We start from the raw sequence: 18,053 nt of genomic DNA, 5'->3' as shown, positions 1-18,053 counted from the left end.
TCAAGCAACATTATTTCACTCTAAGCCATAATTTTATAGAAACAGTGGCTAAAAACACTTCGGCTCCTTTTTAAAAACCATTTTTCTGCTTCTTTTGTTGTTAGATATATTAGTTCTTCCAGCAATTATTTTCATCTGCACCTGTCTTTCTGACAAAAACTAGTAATTTCATTGTGCCTAAAACGTTTCAGTGGACAAGTACAAATTATATATACTCGGTAATTTAATGCAACAGTGGAAATGTAATAGATCGTATCTGTATCATATTGTATTTTAGGTTCCAGCAATTAAATAATAGAAAGGCACTTCAGAAAGTATGTCTACAGCTCATTTGTTTTAGATGATAATCCATAATGCAATTAATTGCTGTAAGAAGATCACTATTAATGATATGACTTATAAAAATTCATTTATGGTTTTATTGCTCGTTCACTATTTATTTTGCAGTTAAACTTGTCAGTATTCTGCATTTTCTTTTGTACAAAGTTCTGTTTAAAATTTAAGAAGAAAAGTGTGTTTACCTCTGTATATGAATTATAAGATCATATTTACAGAACATAATCTGTGGATTATTAATAATATGTGGATTATTAATCTGTGGATAATAGAAAAGGCTTAAAATTCAGAAATAAAAATTGTCTTTTGTTTCTTTTCAAGGGAGTCAAGGGCACAAGAAAGGGGCACGGACACCCAAAGTGCCAAAGCAAGGTGGCATGAACTGGGCAGACCTACTGCCCCCTCCCCCAGCACATCCTCCTCCTCATAGCAACAGTGAAGAGTACAGCATCTCTGTAGATGAAAGGTAAGAGGGATTTTAGGGCAGATGTAAGTGGAGCAATAGGATTCCCTAAACCAATATTAAGTAATTACTAAACTAAATCAACCAGGGAGACTGATTCTTAAGGTCCATGGACATTTTCTCTGAATAAAACAATATTGATGGGTCAGGACAACTTAGAAACCCTCCTCAGCTTTGCAACAACAAAAGGAATTCATATCTTAGAAGCTTCTTTTGGAACTCAGAATCATGAGTCATGAGTACATACACACACACACACACACCCCCATTCACCATACACACACACGCACAGTTTACATATTTATAAGTATTTTAAATTATATACATATATTTAACATACATGGTCATGACTATATATGAGATCACTTATATATCACTATATTTGATTTTGTATTTTTCAAATATCAAAACTTCTGTTGTATATCTCTGAATTTTCATAAATTAAGTGTATGGATTTATACCACAGCTCCAGCATCCTGAAAACTGTTTGCTCTCAGATATTATCACATTCTGCTGAAAACTGTAGAAGTTTAAACTTTGCTGAATTGTTTCTCACAGATTTAACGAGTGTAAAGAACCCACAGGACAGCAATTAGAGAGTTAGCATGCTTCTTCCTCACTCCAGGGTCTGTAGAACTAGATGTGGTACCACCCAACAAAACAAAAACAGCAGCTTCACTCGGCTGATCAGTGGAAGAGAGCTCCTTTGATATAGAGAATTAACACAGAAAGTGCAAAATCGGCCTGAAAATAGTCTTTCTAAAGACTGCTATTGAAATGAAGACATTGTTCTTTCATTCTCCACAAAAACAAAACGAAAAACAGTTTTAGAGTTCCAAGTATGACAGGAAACAAAGTCTCTTTACTTTTATTTTCTAATCACTGAATTCGCAAATACTGAACCATTGATCCTCAGAAAAATGCAAGGTTAGGTTCCTTTAAGCTCTGGTTACATCTTGGTCAGTCTGTCCATACAAAGAGCTTCCCTGGTGGCTCAGGTGGTAAAGAACCTGCCTGCAGTGCAGGAGACCTGGGTTCAATCCCTGGATAAGAAAGATCCCTGGAGATGGAAATGGAGATCCATACATACCTTCTTTTATATGTTTTTTGTTTAAAGACACCTTATTTAATATATATTGTTGATTCATTAACATTGAATTCACAGCCAATAGCACTGTAAGTCATTCCTGAGCAAAGCTTATCTAATTCACATATTTTCTCCATTGAGGCACATTATAGCCTTTTTGCCCTTGGGAACCCCAGACAGTCCTAAAGAAGTACACCTGGGGGTCATTTTTACCAGGGAACTCGCCATCATGAGGGCCTCCTGGTGGCTCAGTCAGTAAACAATCTGCCTACTAGTACAGGAGACCTGGATTTGATCCCTGGGTCAGGACAATCCCCAGGAGCAGAAAATGGCAAGCAACTCCAGTATTCTTGCCAGATTATACAGATACTTGATTGTGTTGTTTAGGTCCTCATATTTTATTCTGTAGGCAACTAAAGAGCCACTTATTACCCTAAAACAGGTGACTAACTGGAAAGTGGTGCTCATTATAGTAAAAAGCAATGTGAGGATGGAGAAAAAGGTATAAATTCTAGAGATTTTTAGAAGTAGAGTATGAATGAACTGGGGAACAGTTTAAGGTAGAAGAGAGGAATGTCAAAAGGAGTACAAGAGACATAGGAAACACAGGAGGAAGTGTCACAGATAGTGGGATTTGTTCATTAAAAGAAGATATAAAGGTACAAAGAAATCATGTTATATGAGCATCAACTTTCCTGAGTTCTGGTAAACAAGGTAGAGAATAAATAAGATAGAAGGGTAACATGAACACAATTTATATAATGCATCAAGTTACTGCCATTCTAACTAGTAATTCTGTATCCTGAGATAAAAGAGAAAGGAACAAATGTTCGCCAGATTCATTTAGAGCTTCCACATAGCTCTAGCTATGGAGGAGAGGGGACATTTTATAGTTTGTTGATTATTTTATTTATTGTGTTTTTCATTCACCATCCTAAATGCAAGCGAACTATACTATATTTTGTGCCCAACCAAAGAAATAGTTTGGTTTAAAATCATCTATTTTATGATTTGGTTTAAAATCGTCTATTATGATTTTAGAGGAAAAGTAGATTGTATTGGGCTAATAAGTTGATCTTCAATGTATCTACCTCCAGAGGGATTTTCAAGAGTAATTTTTCTCAGAATTTAGCATATTGTCTTTGGGTTATTTTCAAGACCATCCTGAATAGTCCTTTAGAGATCATGTTGAGTTGGAGGGATTGAAGAGATCAAACACATTAAACTTTGTTAGATTTCTTTATTGCCTGACTTCTCAGAGCCTATGATGAGCCAACTGAATTGTAATCCCATGGAGAAAACTTTGTTATCTATAGCAACACACACATCTTTATGACAGTGAACTATTAAAAAAAAAAAAAAAAGCTCTTTTTTTGGAAATTCTTATTTATTTATTTATTCATGGCTGGACTGGGTCTTTGTTGCTGTGTGTGGGCTTTCTCCCGTTGCGGGGAGCAGGGCCTGCCCTCTAGTCGTGGTACGTGGGCTTCTCACTGTGGTGACTGCTCTTGTTGAGGATCATAGACTCTAGGTGCAGGGGCTGCAGTAGCTCCAGCACACAGGCTCAGTAGTTGTGGCACACGAGCTCAATTGCCCAGCAGCATGTGGGATCTTCCCAGACCAGGGATTGAACCTGTGTCCCCTACATTGGCAGGTGAGTTCTTAGCCACTGGGCCACCAGGGGAGTCCCAACAGTACCTTCTGAAGGTGGCCTGAACATGCAGATTTCAAAAGCAATTCAATACTATTTCACTAACTCTACAGATAGTTCATTGGAATAACCTGAAGTGAGTCTAAGCGTCCTTATGATTTGTTCTAGCTATGACCAAGAAATGCCATGCCCCGTGCCCCCAGCACGGATGTATCTGCAACAAGGTGAACTAGAAGAGGAGGAAGATGAACGAGGTCCCACTCCCCCTGTGCGGGGAGCCGCCTCTTCTCCGGCTGCCGTGTCTTACAGCCATCAATCCACCGCCACTCTCACGCCCTCTCCACAGGAAGAACTCCAGCCCATGTTACAGGATTGTCCCGAGGAGGTGGGCCATGGGCAGCACCAGCCTGACAGGAGGTACGGGGGTCATTCGGCTTCTTCACTAACAGATTGGCTCATTTCCACTCGTAAGTGGCATTTACAGAATGCTCTTACCCGAAGTACTTTTCAGGTCACGTGGGCCTTTTTTTTCCAGTATCATCACAGAGGAAGCCCTCCCTGCTAATTAGCATATCAAGTAATATTGTTGATCATAACATTAGATTAATTGATCCCAGTGAACTTGCAACCATAAAATAATGTGCCTTAATTCTCACCCACTTAGGATAATTGCATTCATAAACACATGGATACCATGTAGTAAATATATGGGTTGCTAATCATTTTTTTTTTATCTTATAACATCTTATTGACGACGGGTGGTTTTATATTTTAGTTTTCTTTATGCGTGGCCATGCCATATCTTTAGTCTGTGAAGGAGAGATTTTCCTCCAGTCTTTGCAAATTCAGACTGCAGAGTGATTTGTTCTTTAAAAGCTATAATGTTACAGGATGAATTTGGTATATTCATTTTGTATTGACTTCAGGTATCTTTACTTTGGTTGAGATTAAGTTAGCTTACAGTCCTTTTGTCTAAGCTACTAATAGTATGTTTCACATTACTTTTCAAATTACCTATTTCCTCAACATCCTCCTCTGTGTTACAAATGGTACCCAGTATCTTCCTCCTGGCAAACTCTTCTTTGTTCTTTTGAAATGGTCAACCTCTTTACCTTTCTTGATCATGATCAAAAATCAGCTTTGTGTGTGTGTCTTAGATTTTTTAACCTATGTATTCAGCATTGCCAACCAGCACGTTTGTTATGCACAAATCCTTCACTTGTCATTTCTACCACATAAAAGCTATTACTGCATCATGTCAGCACTTCTCTCATTGTTGATGATTTTGTTTGTAGTATTTTATTGTCCTTGACACATTATATATATATATTATTTTCTGTATCCCTAATTTCATTTGAAACTGAGTATATTATTTGCCTCAGAAGATCTCCCCTCAATATTCTTGAATGAATAACAAGTTCTGGTTTATGCTGCTTGAATTCTGTAGATCAAAACAGAATTTGCAGTGCTTTGAACTATTCTATCAGTAAGAGGTTATTACCAAATTTAACTGATATACTCTGTAAAATGAAGGAAGTAGTTAAATTTTCTTCTGCGTGACAAGGGGGAAGTTGGATTGCCAGACATTTAAATTTAATGTTATTAACCCATGGAACTTCAGGAAGATTGAGAACAAATAAGACATCTCTTTTCCCTATTAAGGTCACAACCATCTCTGCTGCCACTCTTATTCAGAGAAAATGAGATGCTAATAGAGGCTGTTAGCTCTGAAATATCTCAACATTCTTTTCTCATTCTTTCAAATTACCTATTTCCTTAGCATCCTCCTCTGTGTTACAAATGGTACCCAGTATCTTCTTCCTGGAAAGCGCTTCTTGTTTTCCTTAGGTCAACCTCTTCACCTTTCTTGATCGCAATCAAAAATCAGCTTATCTATCTTGCCTTTTCAGCCTTTTCCTCTTGATTCAATCCTTTCTCCTTATAGTTAACCCTATTACCTTTTAAACTTCCTTTAGCCTCCCCTTTTTTATGCTGCTCTTGGTCTCTCCTACTCTGTAAGATTCTTTGGTCACTTTCCTAATTCTTATTCACACCTCAGTCCTCTGAATGCCGGCTTATACCATTTGCTTCTATCAGGCTTCAGAAAGTAACCGCTGAATCATCAATATAAAGCCTTCTCTTAATTTTTTCTATTATCTTACTACCATTCCCCCAATTAAATTATTCACCAAGTCCCTTCATTTCTAACTCCAAAATACTCTTGATTTTGTTCCTACGTTTCCTTTCCTAGAGCCCCTAAGGCAGGCCCTCAGTCCTGGTCCCTTTAAATACGGTTGTATCCCTGTATCGATCACCACTTACCTCACCTTCTCTGTCTACTGTCCACATTGTTTTTCTTTACCCACCAGTCTAGTAATGTTACTCCACATTCAGAGTCAAGTCTTAACTATTTAGCCCTGTTTTAATACCTTTTACAGTCCTTTTTCCTTTACTTACCTCTTCCCTCCCAATACTTCCACACATCCACTTTTCTAATTAGTCTGTTTGAAATTCCCTGAATTTGCCTTGAACTCACCAACACCTTGTCAGCAATGCCAGGAACCAGCCCACAGAAGGCAGTACTGGAGCTAGCGGTGGGGGCCATGACTGTCACCAAAATCCTCAGTGTCCTCACTGAGCACAGGTGTCTTGGTACATGCTATTTCTCTTGATGGCCTGGCCAGCATTTCTCATCTTTCCAAGCTCTGTTCAGATGTACCACCTGTGCAACTTTCTTGTTTCTGGCAAAAATCTACTCATCGTGTTCTTTACTTTTCATAATGGTCTGCTCGCCACTCTGCTAACACAGTAATCAGGTTTTCACGTTGCATTAGCGCTGGCGATTTGTGTCTCTTTCCCTGTTTAAGTCAAAAGCTCTTTGAGAGCAATGCTTATGTCCTGTTCCCGTCATCAAGTTCCACAAAGCTTTCTTCAGTAAAAATCTGATAAACGGAATCTTTTACTAGAGGAGAATGTGAAGTTGACTTACTTGCTACTGTTTTAGGGGAGTGAATTCAAGGTGAACGTGTATACTTGGGAAATGCACTGGGTATCTGTACCCAAAATCCTCTATGACTACATTCAGCCTGTTTTAAAAGGTATGACTTTCAGTCTATGAAGGTATTAAGAATCCTATCTCCAGGATTGCTGCTGGAAATAACCCTGGGCACTAAGAAGAAGTAGATGAAAGCCCATGGGACTTCCCTGGTGGTCCAGTGCTGAGACTCCGTGCTTCCAAGGCAGGGGGCACAGGTTCAATCCCTGGCTGGGGAACTAAAATCCCATGTGCTGTGCAGCACGGGGAAAAAAAATAAATAATAAAATGTTTAATTTGCCTGAAAATATTTTTGAAAAAGAAGTAGATGAAAGCCCATTAAACAAAAAACTGTTACTGCTCTTCTATGTTGAAGGTGTATCCTGCGTGTTGACCCTAGAAATTTTTGGAAATACAGATAAAGTGAAAATACAAAAGCACCACGGATCTCTGCAGTCAGAAATTGTCACTGCTAAGTCCTCAGTAAAGACCTGTTCTGACCTTCATCTTTCTATAATCTCACATTGCTTTGAGTTTGTGATGTGATGATACATTTGCCAACATAATCTTATAAAGTACTGGTTTTCACTGAAAAGTGAATTTCTCCATGCCAATGACTATTTAGATATTCACCTTAAACAAATGAGTACTATTATTTATTTTAAGAATTCCTCAATATTAGACATATGAGTCACGTCTAGTTTTTTGAGAGTATACATGATCCTGTAATCCCCATCTGTAGTGAAGTCTTTGAGTCAAGCCTCTTCTCAAACCCTTAGCCTATTCGGAAACCTGCCCATTTAGTAGATGACTTCTGTTTCTTGTCACTCCACTAATGATACATTCATTAAAGACAGATAGTTATTTCTCTATAAAGTTCATTCCAAAGAATCAGACCCTTATAGCCAAGTACCCGTTCCTGCAGATTTTTACTGCTTGATGATCACACAGAGCAATGCACGTATCTCCAGCCATAAAGGCACTTTCCTACTTCCTCCAGCCATTTTCTCTGGTCTGTATTCCGGTAATGGTCCATAAGTGGTCTTGTTGCCTTTAGCCCTGCCCTTTCTTCATCCTAATCGTCTTGCTGCAGACGGTGCCGAGGTATTTTCCTAAAATGCAACACTGATCAAGTCGCTCCACTGCTTAAAATCTCTGAGTGACCTCTCATTTCCCTTAGAATAAAGGCAAAATTCCTTAATGGAGCAATCAAGGCTCTTTGTGATCTGACCCCTGCGTGCCTCCCCATGCTTAGCCATTTTCACTCCCCTCCTCGCTGTGGCCGTTGCCTTTACTCCAGATTTCCAAAGAGTCAAGTGCTGGAACACCCAGCACTCTCAGCCATGTTGAGGTCTTTCCACTGGCCATCTCATCTTCCTGGGACACCATTATCCCCTTTCTTTTGTGGAGCTAATACTTGTGTATCCTTTCCATCCAAGATTAAATGGAAGATACTCTCCAGACAGTCTTTCCCTGATGCCCCAGCTCTAAGCTGGAGCCAATTCTACATGTTCCCACAGTGCCCTAGATATCTTCTATCCTGGAGCTTGGAGAAAACTGCATTATCACAGCATGTTTAATTAACTGTTTGTCTCCTCCACTAGACTATAAGTCCCTTTAGTCAAGGATTATGTCTGTTTTATTTAATTGAATTTCTAGCATAGTGCCTGAGTCCTGTTTCTAGTGCTGCCTATGAACAACACTAAAATGTCATCACCTAAAACCATTTTCTTTTACTTGCAATCCACAAGTCAGAAATTCTGAAAGGATTCAACTGGGTAATTCATCACCAACCCACATGGCCTCTTCTGGTCTTTGGGGCTGCAAGATCTACTTCCAAGTTAGATTCTTCACTCATATGTCTGCCATCTCAGGGTTCCATGGCCTCTCTCTCCACATGCAGCCTCATCTTCCAGGGTCTCCCCACCATAGCCCAGGCTTCTCATAACACGGGGATCTCAGGGGAGTGGCACTTCTTTCATGGCAGCAGCCTACTTATAAGTCAGGGAAAAGAAGTTGCCGGCCAGTTAAGAGCTACATTCAGAACTGGCACAGTCTGACTTCTGCCATATTCTATGGTCAGAGCAGTTGTGGGATCCACCCAGATTCAGGACATAGAATTAAACTCCCACTCTTGACAAAGGGATGGCTAATTCTCATCCCAGAAGACCATTGTGGATAGAAGATACTGTTATGAACATCTTTGTAAAATACAGTCTGCCGTGGCCTGGTGGCATAGTTAGTTTATTAAATGTGAGTGCCTTAAAATTGAATATTTCTGTATTAAAGTGCAAACTGTAAACCATTACCTAAGGTCTTATTTCTTGTGATTCCTTTAGTCTTGAACCTAGAAGTTTCTTCACCATAGTTGATACAGAATAAATGTTTAAAGAATGAATACATATTTTACTTTTATGTTTATTGATTATGGACATTATAAATAGTGTAATGTACATGAATAAGAAATTACTGAGCTAAAACCATATAACTGCAATATTTAATTAGATAAGTATTTCATACTAGCATTATTGTAGATAATACAATTTTGACATTCTAATGAGCTTCTAAGGTATTCCATTTTTGTCTAAGACTAGATAAACTAAACTAACATAATAGTAATCTTTCATCTCTCTTTTCAGCCTATGAAAATAATATAATTAAATGTATTTGCATATATTGTTTTCAAAAGTATCTGATACTATTGGGTTTACTGTAGTTATGGAATAGGAAATTCACTGATATCTTATTAGTATAGATGAACTGAGTATGATATAGTTGGAAGGAAAACAAGTCAAGGAAAATTAAATATCTTGTCTGTTAAAAACTGGGGAATAGTTAATCATACAAAATATTAAAGCTATACCAGTTTTAGCAAAAAATCGAAGGTATGTATTTTCTCCCTTTCATCTTTTGCCTGGCAAATGGTTTATGGTAAACTATATAGATACTTGCTTTCATAAATTAATGGAATTATTCTCTTCTTCTCTTGAACATGTTTATGAAGGCATCATTTTTGCAGGAGCCTAGAGTATTGAGATTCGCAGCCATACTTGTACATTATTTCAGAAGACACTGAAACCCCGCAGAGGGAAAAATTGAGGGGAGTTGAGGCTTATTTGTGGCAAGTCCCACCTGAGTACTGCATCTTGAAATAGCTTTTTGGTTTCAAATAGAATATATTACATATTTCAAACTGGACATGTTTATCACACGTTCCCTGGGCTTGCCTTATTTACAGATGGTTTGAATAAAATTTTCTGTCTTTCCCCAGCATTTGCCCAGGGTGTTGGTAGTTAAAAGCCAGTCCTCATTTAACATGAAGATGTTTTGGCTTCACATAATGTGACTTATCCACATACAACAATGCTGACATCTTTTCATTGTGAAGTTGGCTGTCCTATATCCCTTCATAGATGGTCAAAATAGCTCCTTTTGTGCTAAAAAGTCTTACACGTATTTAAAAAAAGAAGTTTCTTGTGGTATTTTGGATGTGCCTGCTGACAAAGGCTGTAAATTGACTTTTAAGTATGGTATTTTATTGCAATCCAAATTAAACAAAGGTTTTCCTCCTGTGTGTATAACATACTCCATATTGAAGCAATTATCCATTTTAATCTCTTAAATAACTTCAGCTTTGGTACATTGTTCATATTTCTTCTAGTGCCACACACAGATGCGTTAGAAACCACCCAGAAATGAAGAAAAATAACACATTTTACTAAACAACTGTGTATATGTATATATCAATATGTTACATATGTACGTACATCTGTGTATATGTGCATGCGTGTATGTGTACTACGTCACGTCAGTCGTGTCCAACTCATTGTAACCCTCCTATGCATGGGACTCTCCAGGCAAGAATACTGGAGTGGGTTGTAGTGCCCTCCTCCAGGGGATCTTCCTGACGCAGAGATCGAACCCACATCTCTTACATCTCCTGCATTGGCAGGTGGGTGGGTTCTTTACCACTCACACCACCAGGGAAGCCTGTATATGTGAATATATATGTATAATAACACCGTACCTAGAGGAAAGGCCATCGCCTTGGAAATGGAATGTGAGATTAAATTCTAAATTTTATGCATACTAGTCATGGGAACGTTGGCAAGGTCTTTAATTCCTCTGAATTTCAATATCCTCATCTGTTAAAACAATAATAACATAAATACCCTGGAATGCTGTTGTGAGAATTAAATAAGCTAACATTGTGTAATACTTAGCTGGAAAGTAGGTGCTCAACCAATTAGTTAATTATAATATTTTTTCGTAATCCTTCATTTTTAATGCTTTCTATTTGTGTTAATAAAACATGTTTATTGAAGTGTCTCAGTTCATTGGAATAAAAAGCACTAAACTTTTTTCTTCAAATAACTATCATGCCACCCTAACCACTGTGCTATACTGAACTTCCCTTTTTCTCTCTGTAGCAGGTCTGCAAATTAGATCTTGACCAGAAACTATATGGGTTTGTTTGTATGCTTTCTTTTAATATATTACTCGATCTTATTAATTTTAAAACTGTAATGACACACTTCCAGATTTTTTTGCAGACTGAACATGTCTGTAGCCATGATAACATGGAATAAGTAGTGTGTTCCGTTTTTAATCACTTTCTGTCTTGCTCTTCCCAGTCAATTCTCTTAAGTGCTCAGGTAAGGATGAGGGTACATAAAAAGAGTAAAGTGGACAAGGATCCAGTCTTCTTCTTGGTCAGCCCTAATGACTGTTCTGTCTCATCTTGCTCTATGAGTATCATAAGGATGGTGAGGGAAGGGGGCTGGCACCAGCTTCCATTGATGAATCACTCTATCCTGGACAACATCTATAGACGTGTGTAGTCCTTGAACAATTTAGCCACATCTTCAGGTAGACTACCAGTCAGTGGCATTCATACTCTATCTCTGCTGGTCTCCCAAGCCATAAGGGCACCAGAGAACACTAAACCCTAATCTCACCTACCCTCCTGCACTAGTGCTTAGACTGGCAGGCTTGTTTTTCTTTTGTTGTTTTGTTTTAATATTACTGGAGTATAATTACTTTACAATGTTCTGTTAGTTTCTGCGGTACACTAAAGTGAATCAGCCATGTGTATACATATATCCCCTCCTGCTTGAGCCTCCCTCCTCCACCCCCAGTGCACCCCTCTTGGGCATGCCAGAGCACCAAGCTGAGGTCTCTGTGCTATACAGCAGCTTCCCACTAGCTCTTTACACCTGGTAGTATAAATGTATCTATGCTGTTCTCCCAATTCATGCCACTCTCCCCTCACCCCACTGCGTCCACGTCTGTTCTCTACATATGCATCTCTATCCCTGCCCTGCAAATCATTCTGCTGTACCATTTTCCTAGATTTCGTGTATATGCATTAATATATAATATTTTTATCTTTCTGACTTACTTGACTCTGTATGACAGACTCTGGATCCATCCACATCTCTACAAATGTTCCAACTTCATTCACTTTTATGCCTGAGGAATATTGCATTATATATATTTACCATATCTTCTTTATCCATTCATCTGTCAGTGGACACTTAGGTTGCTTCCACATCCTGGTAATTGTAAACAGTGCTGCAGTGAACACTGGGGTACATGTGACTCTATCCTCTTTATTCTCAGGAGTTCAGAGTTTGATGAAGTGTTGTCATGACCTTTCGAAAAGAGATTTCCCTTCTATTACCTTTTTAACCTTGCTTAGAGGAGGGCATAGCAACCCATTCCAGTATGCTTGCCGGGAGAATCCCACAGACAGAGGAGCCTGGAGGGTTATAGTCTATAGCGTTGCAAACAGTTGTACATGACTGAAGCAACTCAGCATGCAACCTCATTTAGACAGCTCTTTGTAAGCTTGCCATAGTCCATAGGGTCGCAAAGAGTCAGACATGACTTAGCAACTGAACAGCAACAAGAGTACTGACTGACACTGTTGAGCACATCACTAGGTAGTCCTCCAGGTAGGAATCACTATATGCATTCCCTGTTTTTCAGGCACTTTCCCAATTAGGAGTTAATCACTTGGCATTCTTCCCACTTGGGAATAACTTCCTCCCACAAACCTTGCTTTCCACTGTCTAAGTGCTCTCTGCCTTCTTAGTCATCTTCTGTTCACTGTGTTGGTGCAGGAGGGGAGAGGAAAGACTGCTTTTAACTGAGGTTCTCTAGATCTGTGGAGAGATGGTGGAAACCAGTGACTGTTAACTCTGTGAACTTAAATCCAGAGCACCAAGAAAAATACCTGTAAACATTTTGTTAAACAGATAGGAGGAATAATGGTAAAAGTTATATACTTGAAAATAGCTAATAATATCTATAAGTGAGCAATTTGGAGAAAAATTACTCTTGGCTGTTTCTTTAATAGAATAAAATCTAAAGGAAATTGTATCATATGCTCAATGCATAATATTTTAATCCTATAAAATTCTACTCTCTATAGTCAAAATGAGTATGTCCATTCACTTGCAGTGGTAGGAGTGACCATGAAGGAAAGGGAAGAGAACATGTTTATACGTTATGGAGCAGCCTGTATCAGAACTAATGTCTACTGTCTTTGGTCATTATAAGCTGTCAGTAATATTCCATATAGAGCATGCGTGCATGCTCAGTCATGTTTGACTCTTTGCAACCTCATGGACTGTAACTTACCAGGTTCCTCTATCCATGGGATTTTCTAGGCAAGAATACTAGAGTGGGTTGCCATTTCCTCCTTCAGGGGATCTTCCCCACCCAGGGATGGAGCTGGTGTGTGTTGTGTCTCCTGCATTGAGCCAGCGGGTTCTTTACCAAATGTCCCACCTGGGAAGCCCCAGGATTCCATATACTTTAGGACAAATACATAGGTGTCAATTTCAAAATAGGTATGGCTTACCACTTTTTTTCACCCCTTTTTAACTAAGCATAACTGAACAGGGAGGCCTGGTGTGCTGCAGTCCATGGGGTGATGAAGAGTTGGATGTAACTTGGAGACTGAACAACAACAACTCAAAAGATAAAACATAAGGAGACTTATGCATAGATGAGTATTTCTATTAAGCTTGAATCAAAAGGTAGCCCAGCTTTCTTAAAAGTACCTCTGGTATTGAGATAAATTTCTTACAACTCAAAAATAGTACTTTAAGCATACCCTGATTTCCCATTGCTTTTCCTGAACAAATGAGCTCCATGGAAGCTAGTGAATTTAATGGCAACTCACTCCAGTATTCTTGCCTGGAAAATCCTATGGAAAGAGGAGCCTGGTGGGCTACAGCCATAGGATGGCAAGAGTGGGACAAGACTTGGCGACTAAACTACCACTGTGTGGATTTCTGGGTTAGTTTACACTTTTGTGTCCTAAGTAATGAGCTAAGCCATACCTGTTTATTCATTTTCCTACAGACGGCAGCCGGTGAGCCCACCTCCACCTCCAAGGCCGATTTCCCCACCCCACACCTATGGCTACATTTCAGGACCCCTTGTCTCAGATATGGATACGGATGCGCCAGAAGAGGAAGAAGACGAAGCCGACATGGAAGTAGCCAAGATGCAGACCAGGAGGCTTTTGTTACGTGGGCTGGAGCAGACCCCTGCCTCCAGTGTCGGGGACCTGGAGAGCTCTGTCACCGGGTCCATGATCAATGGTTGGGGCTCTGCCTCAGAGGAGGACAACATTTCCAGCGGACGCTCCAGCGTTAGTTCTTCTGATGGCTCTTTTTTCACTGATGCCGATTTTGCCCAGGCGGTCGCAGCAGCAGCGGAGTATGCTGGTCTGAAAGTGGCCCGGCGCCAAATGCAGGATGCTGCTGGTAAGTTGTACACTTCTCACCAAGCTGGAAGAGGAAAAAAAAAGAGAATTCTATGTGTATTTGTCAGTTGCTGATTATCTCCATAATCTTATGTCCTATATGAAATACAACTGTCACCACCCTGGTTTTGACTGCCGAGTTTCCCAGATGACTCAGACAGTAAAGAATCCACCTGCAATGAGGGAGACCTGGGTTCGATCCCTGGGTTGGGAAGATCCCCTGAAGGAGGGCATGGCAACCCACTCCAGTGTTCTTGCCTGGCGAATCCCCAGGGACAGAGGAGCCTGGTGGGCTACAATCAGTGGGGTCGCACAGAGTCCAACAGGACTGAACCACTAAGCACAGCACAGCAAGGAGACCAAGGTCCAAGATTAGGAAGTATCATGCCTACTCCTTTTCTTGACAAGACTTTTTAAATCTTCTATTTTATTTAATAAATCATATGAAAAGTCTTCACTCTTAAGATAGTCTTAGCAAATATAAGTGCAACTTCTTTTGGAATGCCTGTGATCAATTGAGATTGTGTTATATATATATTTTTTAAGATGTAAAAGGTCACCAAAATAAAATTAATTGAGGTAGTTCACTCATCCCATGTAATTAGAAATTATCTAGGAGAAATAGATAAATGTCTGGGGGGACACTCAACTGTTAGAAAGTGGGCTATTTCTCCTTAACCCCCATTCTTTTCATGCCTCTCAATTAGAATACTAATTTAATTGAGAAAATATAAAGATATTTATAATATATATACTTTTGCAAGCATAAGTATGTTCTATGCTTAAACTAAACATTGTTAATCTAATAATTTGGAGAGCAAGTTAATCTAAATGCTTAAATATTTTTTCTATTTCCCCTTTTATTGCTAGTAGCCTGTTTTTAATTACTATATATCCATTCTTATGTTTTAATTCTCTTATACTTATTTCCTACTCCCATCTTTGTTTAGAAAGTAAATAGTATAAGAAAAAAATTTTAAGTATATATTTTTCACATGATTTTAATTTCTGTAAAATGGAATATATATATTCCTATACATGTTCAATATATGTGATATTTCTGGTAACTAAAAATATACAAATAGAATAAAAATAATGTGATCAATAAGAAAGAGAGACATTTCTGAGAAAGTAAAGATTATCACAGCAGATCAATAGTTGTTATCTTATTTTATTTTTTTCTTAGCTTAGTAACTATCACATTGTTGCAATTATTTTCCATGTTCCAAAAGAATTTTCCATGGTCTCTTTAGATGTTGAATTGGTCATTATTTCTTATCATTGTAGAATATAGTCAAAGAAAATTTAACTCACTTCATAAAGCTTTTTTTCTATATATTATTAATCAAGAATATGTTATAGGAAAAAAATATGTCCAATATCTCTCAAACTATTATTGTAGAATGCATACTTATTTTAGCCAGGCCTACACTTGAAGATATTAAACCGGTTTTCCTTTTTTTCCCCTAGGAGCTGCTGCGTATAATAAAATAATATGCAAACCAATCTATGGTTCCTAATAAATAACATCTGACTTTATATATAGCTTTTGTTTCTCCTTATTTTTTAATCTTCTATAAAAAAATAAGTACATGAAATTAAGCATCTCAAACTACTGCTTTCATATTGTTTTATGGGTGTTTTTCAGTTCATTGAATCAATGAGACATAGAAATAATTTTGAAAATTCATCTGTAAACGACCTCATGCCTCAGGTCTATGAGCAGTAGATAGCCTTACACAATAGAATGAGAAATGGGTTCAGTCTCAGCCCTAATTCTCTTTTTTCATGGTTATGTAACTTTAATTGTAGTAGTCTCCATCATAGCTAAAGAGATTTTGGTTTAATATTTCATTGTATTGTAATTTAGTAGCTCTTCTGACTTTCATTTAGCTCATGATTATAATGAATGAAACATGCATTGGAGTCTGCCTATTAAAATGTTCTTTTCCTGAAAGGGTGCTGCTTATCGTATAGCTTGAAGTTAATATGAATGAATAATCCAATCACATTGTTTCTCACTAGGCCACATTAATATCTATTATTCAATGCTTCAGTTATCACCTGTAAATGTGTTGATTTTACTTTCTGTGACTGCTACTGTTTATAGCCAGAACACATGTTGTCTTGGTCTCTCTGAAGTTTCTTGTCATACAACAGAAAGTTCTGCATTTGAATCTCTGGAATTTCAAGAAACCAAAATAACAAAGATCAAGGATAGGGCCAATAGATCTCCATTGCCATTATGGATTAAATATTTTGTGCTGCTGTACTATGTCTCTGTAAGAAAGCCAGAGAGTTTGAGAGCACAGCAGTGTACCATGTCTGAGTATCAGATTCATTTATCACCTGTGAATATTGTCCCTCCAAGATCAAAATAATGAAAAACTACTTACACCAGCACCAAAAAACATAAAAGTCTCTGAGGGGGTCACTTTAAATATCCAGAAGAAGCAAATAAATATCTTTTAAGAGGACAGGGGTATGAGTAGTTTTGGCTAGTCTAGGTATGTGAGCTAGCTAAATTTTAGGCCACCATAAGAAAAAATGCCTGAGAATGTACTCAAATTTAGGAGTCTGTCTTCAGAAAAGAGCACAAACATATTCAATTAAAATAAGGGACATGTTTTGTACTGTTTATTCTTAGAACATGGACTTTTTAAGGGCTCTGGCTATTCCTTTTGAGAAAGAAACAGACATTGGATATATTATGTTAAAATTTAATTAACAGTTTTGTTTAACAATAACAATTTAGTGATGGTAGCTGCAAAAATATTTACAATGTTTTTCTTTAATGCCTAGGTATTAAGAACTTTAGCAGAATAAAAGTACCAAGGTTTATAAAAAAGAAGACTATGAAATACTTTTAGGTTATTTTTTCCGGTGGATAGCTCAAGCAGCATAATAAAAATCCTGCTGTTTACTAGGATAAGTTTAGTCTCTCAGTCGTGTCTGACTCTTTGCAACCCACGGACCATAGCCTGCCAGGCTCCTCTGTCCATGGGATTTTTCAGGCAAGAATCTTCCTGACCCAGGAATTGAACCCACATCTCCTGTGTCTCCTTCACTGCAGACACATTCTTTACCTGCTGAGCCACTGAGGAAGATCCCTTGAAAGAGGGCATGGCAACCCACTCCAATATTCTTGCTTGGAAAATTCCATGGACAGAGGAGCTTGGCGGGCTACAGTCCATAGGGTTGCACAGAGTCAGACACGACTGAAGCAACTCAGCATTGTTTACTAAAATCATTTATTTAAGGTTTTTTTTTTAATAGGGATATTTCTAGTTTTAATGTTTTATTTTGATTATTACTGTTAAACTTTATTGTTGAGTTTGGCTCTGATTTTTTTTCTCAGGCCGCCGCCATTTTCATGCATCCCAGTGCCCTAGACCCACAAGTCCTGTTTCTACAGACAGCAACGTGAGTGCTGCTGTAGTACAGAAGGCCAGACCAGCCAAGAAACAAAAACACCAGCCAGGACATCTGCGCAGAGAAGCCTACACAGATGGTAAGTCCACTGAAATGGATGAAAACATCTATGAATCTCGCCTCTTTACCCTGGCTTTCTCTGACTTGAAAATGCGTTCACTGACATTAGAAATTACATTAAAAATTCATTAACAGTAAGCCTCATATTCCTTAGAGGAATGATCAACTTCCATATCTTGTCAGGCATCTCAAGTCCCTGCAGTTTTCTAG

At 38.4% G+C, this 18,053-nt stretch overlaps 1 protein-coding gene across 11 annotated transcripts in view; it reads left to right on the top strand.

Annotated features, from left to right (window-relative positions):
* ROBO1 (roundabout guidance receptor 1) overlaps positions 1–18,053 on the top strand; it is a 1,292,504-nt gene that overhangs the window by 1,255,686 nt on the left and 18,765 nt on the right. For all 11 annotated transcript variants that reach the window (XM_027550537.1, XM_027550771.1, XM_027550936.1 and 8 more), the window contains 4 exons: positions 658–802; positions 3,706–3,954; positions 13,946–14,352; positions 17,710–17,862. In XM_027550537.1, coding sequence (XP_027406338.1) covers positions 658–802; positions 3,706–3,954; positions 13,946–14,352; positions 17,710–17,862 — 954 coding nt within the window. The remainder of the gene's footprint in view (positions 1–657; positions 803–3,705; positions 3,955–13,945; positions 14,353–17,709; positions 17,863–18,053) is intronic.

This window comes from Bos indicus x Bos taurus, chromosome 1, assembly GCF_003369695.1.
Source record: "Bos indicus x Bos taurus breed Angus x Brahman F1 hybrid chromosome 1, Bos_hybrid_MaternalHap_v2.0, whole genome shotgun sequence".
Lineage (NCBI taxonomy): Eukaryota > Metazoa > Chordata > Mammalia > Artiodactyla > Bovidae > Bos > Bos indicus x Bos taurus.
Note: the sequence above shows the minus strand (reverse complement) of the source record. Positions and strands in the feature narration are given on the sequence as shown.